General features: G+C 40.3%; 1 protein-coding gene across 1 annotated transcript; it reads right to left on the bottom strand.

Moving 5' to 3' along the window:
- Positions 1–3,504: 3,504 nt before the first annotated feature.
- Positions 3,505–3,840, bottom strand: SERTM1 (serine rich and transmembrane domain containing 1). Its single transcript, XM_040422451.1, has one exon. It carries the CDS (start codon positions 3,838–3,840, stop codon positions 3,505–3,507), a length of 336 nt encoding a protein of 111 aa, XP_040278385.1.
- Positions 3,841–6,550: the final 2,710 nt, after the last annotated feature.

The raw sequence follows: 6,550 nt of genomic DNA, 5'->3' as shown, positions 1-6,550 counted from the left end.
GGAAGAAATCAAATTTTAATTCTTAAAGCCAAGTGTCTCTAAATTCTATGAAACACCCATTGGGTCAAAGTGCTCACTACACGCCTAAAGATATTCCTTGAGAATCAGATGTGTAGTTTCCAAAATGTGCTCACTTTTTGTCTGTTTCTACTGTAGAGGTACCTCAGGGTCTCTTAAAATGCGACTACATATGGGGTGTTGCCGTATTCTGGAAAAAATGCATAACAATTTGTCGAGTGGTTTTTCTCCTATTACCCCTTGAGAGAATGAAAAATGGGGCTAATGCAACATTTTGAGAAATGACATTTTTCATTTTCACAGCCAGCTGTCCTAAATTCTATAAAATGCTTTTTGGGTCAAAGCACTCACTACACCCTGCAGAAATTTCCTTGAATATACTTCTGGGGTGTTTCTACTGTACCTCTGGTTCTCTTCAAGTGCAACATAGTGCCTGAAAACCATTCTACTCCTGCCATGTGCCCAAACAGCAGGTTATGACCCCCAATGGAGTGTTTCTGTAAACCGCAAAATCAAGGTAATACTGTAAGTATTCAGGTTGCTTTGCTGTTAACCCTCACCATGTTACAGCAAAACAATTGATTACAATGGAAAATCTGGACAATTTTTCTTAAAAATTGTACCTCCATTTCATTTTAATTTTTGTGGAAGTAAAAAATTAACAAAGTTTCAAAAACTAGTTTTAAATAATTTGAGGGCTGTCATTTATAAAATGGGGTCTTTTATTGGTGGTTTGGTTTCTAATATGTAAGTCCATCAAAGTCTCCAAAACTGAATTGATCCTTAAAAAGTGGGTTTTTTAAATTTTCTTGGAAAATTTAAAAGTTGCTTCTAAAATTCTAACTCTTCTAACATCCTAAAATTATAGTGACATTTACAAAATGATGCCTACGTAAAGTAGACATTTGGCTTGATGTGGTACGATGTTTCCATAGCTCTCATGCACTGCAATGGGATTTAATGAAACAGCAAGCGCCGTCATGCTCCGCTGTTTCCCAGCCGAGTTACTACTAAAGTTACTAATATGTATAAATATTTTGTGAGGAATCGCTATCTTAAAATCAGACAAATTTAAAAATATTGCAGATTTTTCAAAATTTGGGATTTTTCATAAATAAGGGTAAAATATATTGACTCACATTTATCACTAACATGTGGTCATGAAATCAATCTCAGAATCGCCTGGACAAGTAAAAGCATTCCAAAAATATTATCACATAAAGGGACACATCAGATTTGCAAAAATAGGCTGTTTTAGGAAGGTGAAAACTGGCCGTGTATGGAAGGTGTTAAGTTTGGGTAGGTTTCCTCTGGTTACTCCTATTTACTCCAACACTTAAAAAAATAAATACTTTTACCTGGGCAGATTTCTGCCTGTGAATGAGCACTGATCAACAATAACAGCATGTTGATTGGAACTCATGAAGTACTGCTTACATGCGCCAATCATCATGAGTGTGGGGGGCAGTGACTGTTAAAAGGGTTGTCCGGGTTCAGAGCTGAACCCACACATATCCCCATTTTTACCCCGGCAGTCCCTCTGACATGAGCATCGGAGCATTTAATGCTCCGATGCTCTCCCTTGCCTTGCGCTGTAAGAAAGGAAGTTCTGGTCAGGCGCAAAATCACTGGTTTAGGCAGGTCTCTATAGCTGAATCTTCTTTTTTTCATAAATAACATATGTACAGAGAACAACGTGTTTCGGGGCTCAAAATGTCCCCTTCATCAGGTTCATAGGTAATCACCTAATGAAGGGGACATTTTGAGCCCCGAAACGCATTGTTCTCTGTACATATGTTATTTATGAAATAAAGAAGATTCAGCTATAGAGACCTACCTAAACCAGTGATTTTGCGCCTGACCAGAACTTCCTTTCCTACAAGCACCCTTTGGGGGATTGGGCATCCGATCCCAAAGAAATCCTTCTGCGGCTGCATTCCTGGATCTTAAGGGTCTATATGTTTATAAGTCTACAATAGAGTTGTCTATTTCTAGCACAACCCTAAAAGGTGAGCACCTTTATCTTTCAATCAATTAATTTTGTATTGAACGTACTATCCTATTGTGCGCCCCCCATCCCTCTTGTTTTCTTTATTCCCCTCGTGACCGAGTGGAATTTAGATTCGCCCGTGGCTGTCAAGACTTGCCTTGCGCTGTAACACACAGGGCAAGGGCTTTTTTGTTCAGTTTTCAATGCTAGGTGGAGGCTTCCACCTAACATTGTTCCCGGTGACCTCACCTGCACTGAGGTGCGAGATCTAGTGCTGCCCTAGCCGTTTTACAGGTAGCGCTAAAGCCCGCCCATTAGTGCCGGTGATGTCACTGGGCTCACTGCTAGGCGTAGCCTTCCACCTAGTACATCCATGGGGAGCCCGGTACGTCACTGGATCTCCAGAAAAAGTCCTTGCCCTGCGAGATTCAGAGCATGGCAAGGAAGAGCCTTGGAGCATGAAATGCTCCGATGTTCATGTCAGAGGGGCTGCCTAGGTGAAAATAGGGAAATGTCTGGATTCAGAGCTGAACACTTTTAATGGAGCATTCATCTCCATATTGTTTACCCAGGGTGATGTATTGCCAGCAAACAACGATTTATAATGCCACATAAAAAAATATAATCACCCAGCCATTAAGGTTAGCAAATTTGTCAGATAATAATAATTTGTGGCATGTTTACATGGGGCAATGATTGGAAATGAGTGTAGTTACTATGGAACTGTACTTAGTGAGTATATCTGTCTGAAATAGGGAAATTATTTTGTGATACCCATTGGGACCGATGTGAATGATAACCACAGTGCTCCGAAATATGTTGACATTATATAAGCAACAAAACGTAAATGCCTAGATGTCTGTTTCACCTGGGCCCTGGGAAGGCCCAGAAGGTCCCTCTGCTCCATATGAAGAGGTCAGTACTATAAATATGCCTCTGCTTGAGCCTATAATTTGTTAATTCATACAGGATGCCTATTGTACAATAACCATAATATATTCAGTCATCACCTCTGTTCTGTAATATTTATTATCAATACATTTATTATCAGTACGATGGAGGTTTCTGATGTCGATCACCAGTTCTGTAATGTACATGTATTTACAACCTGTCCATAATTCAAAAGTTTTCTAGTTCCAGATATTGAAATATTATGAGAAGAATCAGCCGTGTACAGTATGCAGCCCATTTTGCGTAGCTGTAAAAGGCTCAGGATGGTGTTTAGTTTAAGGGCTCTATACTATAACCGGCTTTGATCTCTGCGAGCGTCCTGATTAGAGGGACTACATTTCCTTTTTAAGATTATTTAACAAGTAGAACATTCAAGTAGACCGAAATTGGGCACAAAGCAGATGAAACAGATAAATAACAAAAGCAAAATTGAGTTAAAAAGCAGCATGATTTCAAACAGAATAGGGGATGTCTACTCAGTTTCAAAGGTGTCACATGCAGTATCTCCAGGTTTCTTGTCTTTAGCAATTCCCTTTGATCTCTTCCTAGGAAGAAAGGTTAGAAAAGGAAGACCTCTGGGAAGATATGCTACAAACTTCGAGATTAGTAAAGGAGCTCCCCGCATCACTGGTGTATTCTGGGTAAGATGATGTGGAGGAGATAATATTTTTAAGTCTCTGAAGAGCAATGATCAGCAGCAAGAGAAGAAAAGCCAAGAGGCTCAGAAAGATGGACACATAGACATAAACGTTTGATAAGCGGTTGGGTGTTGCTGATGAGATGGAATCCACTGACGTTGAAAGAGATGTAGGGAACAGCTCCAAAAAAGTTCCATTCCCCGCTTCTTCTGATAAAGCAACTGAAGGACCAAGGCCTGACATTTTGGCATGAGCAATGTGGTGGTCTTTCTGAAGATCTATTATGGGATCAATTTATGACATCTTGGATGACTACTAGTAATATCCTTTCTTTGGAATGTATCCAATCTTCAGAAGGTCAGTCTGAAATAGATAATTCAAAGTCATTTCAGTTTTCTAGGATATTCATTTAAAAATACAAAGTAAAAGTTACTAATTTGTATAGCCATCTTAAAAAGGTTGTCCCATTACCACAGCTTATCAGGAATAAGTGTTCGGTGGGTCTGACTGCTGAGGCCCCTGCCGGTCATGAGAGTTAGGGCTGTGTTTCCCCGTTTGAATGGAGCAGCTGATATGTATTCATGTCCCCTGCTCCATTAAACTGTATTAGACTGGCAGAGAGCTAAGTACAACCTACCAGCTATCTCTGGCAGTCCCATTGAGCTGAATGGAACTTCAGTGCTAATAGATTTCTGCTGCTCCATTCAAACAGAAACATGGGCTCTCATTTTTATGTTAAGCTGGGGCCCCAATGGTCAGACCTCTAAAGATCAGACAATTATCCTGCATCCTGCGGAAAGGGGATAAGTTGATGTAATGGGACAACCCCTATAATGGATGTAACTGTACGACTGCTTGCTATATTGGATGTACTGTTACTTCCATATAACTTCATGTACTGTTACATACAAATACAAGAAATGGTTAAAGACATTTTGGTGGTCAAATTTTCCTTGACACTATCTAAATTTAATTACTGAATATCACAGTTTTCAAACAAGCCAGAAGCTTAACCCCTTACGGACACATGACGTACTGGTACGGCATGTTTCCCGAGTCCTTAAGGACACATGACGTACCGGTACGTCATGTGGTGTTCTGATCACCGCCGCCCGGCGGGCGGTGATCCGAACAAGGTGCCTGCTCAAATCATTAAGCAGGCACCTCGGCTAAATGCGCGGGGGGGTGCCGTGACCCCCCGTGTCGGCGATCGCCGCAAACTGCAGGTCAATTCAGACCTGCGGTTTGCGGCTTTTACCTGGTGCGGCGGTGGTGCCATCGGGTCCCCATGGGGCTGTGGGGGGGACCCGATGGCATAGAAGGCAGCGCGATGCCTTCCTGAGGCATCTGTGCTGCCTTCCGGTGAAGAGCCTGTAAGATCCAGCCCCCTGGATCTCACAGGCCCCGGAAGCTGTATGAGTAATACACACAGTATTACTCATACAGCCAATGCATTCCAATACAGAAGTATTGGAATGCATTGTAAAGGAATATACCCCCAAAAGTTCAAGTCCCAAAGTGGGACAAAAAATAAAGTGAAAAAAAAAGTTGAAAAAATAAAGTTTTCCCCCCAAAAATTAAAAGTTTCAAGTAAAAATAAACAAAAACGTCATTTTCCCCAAATAAAGTTTAAAAAAAAAGGTAAAAAATAGGGGGGAAAAAAAGTATACATATTAGGTATCGCCGCGTCCGTATCGACCGGCTCTATAAACATATCACATGACTTAACCCCTCAGATGAACACCGTAAAAAATAAAAAATAAAAACTGTGCTAAATAAACCATTTTTTGTCACCTTACATCACAAAAAGTACAACAGCAAGCGATCAAAAAGGCGTTTGCCCCTAAAATAGTACCAATCTAACCGTCACCTCATCCCACAAAAAATGAGCCCCTACCTGAGACAATCGCCCAAAAACTAAAAAAAACTATGGCTCTCAGAATATGGAGACACTAAAACATGATTTTTTTTTTTGTTTCAAAAATTATATTATTGTGTAAAACTTACATAAATAAAAAAAGTATACATATTAGGTATCGCCGCGTCCGTGACAACCTGGTCTATAAATATATCACATGATCTAACCTGTCAGATGAATTTTGTAAATAACAAAAAATAAAAACGGTGCCAAAACAGCTATTTCTTGTTATTTTGCCTCACAAAAAGTGTAATATAGAGCAACCAAAAATCATATGTACCCTAAACTAGTACCAACAATACTGCCACCCTATCCCGTAGTTTCTAAAATGGGGCCACTTTTTTGGAGTTTCTACTCTAAGGGTGCATCAGGGGGGTTTCAAATGGGACATGGTGTCAAAAAAACCAGTCCAGCAAAATCTGCCTTCCAAAAACCGTATGGCATTCCTTTCCTTCTGCGCCCTGCCGTGTGCCCGTACAGCTGTTTACGACCACATATGGGGTGTTTCTGTAAACTACAGAATCAGGGCCATAAATATTGAGTTTTGTTTGGCTGTTAACCCTTGCTTTGTTACTGGGAAAAAATGGATTAAAATGGAAAATTTTCCCAAAAATTTAAATTCTGAAATTTGATCTCCATTTGCCAATAACTCTTGTGGAACACCTAGAGGGTAAACGACGTTTGCAAAATCAGTTTTGAATACCTTGAGGGGTGTAGTTTCTTAGATGGGGTCACTTTTATTGAGTTTCTACTCTAGGGGTGCATCAGGGGGCTTCAAATGGGACATGGTGTCAAAAAAACCAGTCCAGTAAAACCTGCCTTCCAAAAACCGTATGGCATTACTTTCTTTCTGAACCCTGCCGTGTGCCCATACAGCGGTTTACAACCACAAATGGGGTGTTTCTGTAAACTACAGAATCAGGGCCATAAATATTGAGTTTGGTTTGGCTGTTAACCCTTGCTTTGTAACTGGAAAAAAATTATTAAAATGGAAAATCTGCCAAAAAAGTGAAATTTTTTAATTGTATCTCTATT

The sequence above is a fragment of the Bufo bufo genome, chromosome 3, assembly GCF_905171765.1.
Source record: "Bufo bufo chromosome 3, aBufBuf1.1, whole genome shotgun sequence".
Lineage (NCBI taxonomy): Eukaryota > Metazoa > Chordata > Amphibia > Anura > Bufonidae > Bufo > Bufo bufo.
The sequence above is the reverse complement of the archived record's forward strand: the minus strand, read 5'-3'. Positions and strand labels throughout refer to the sequence as shown.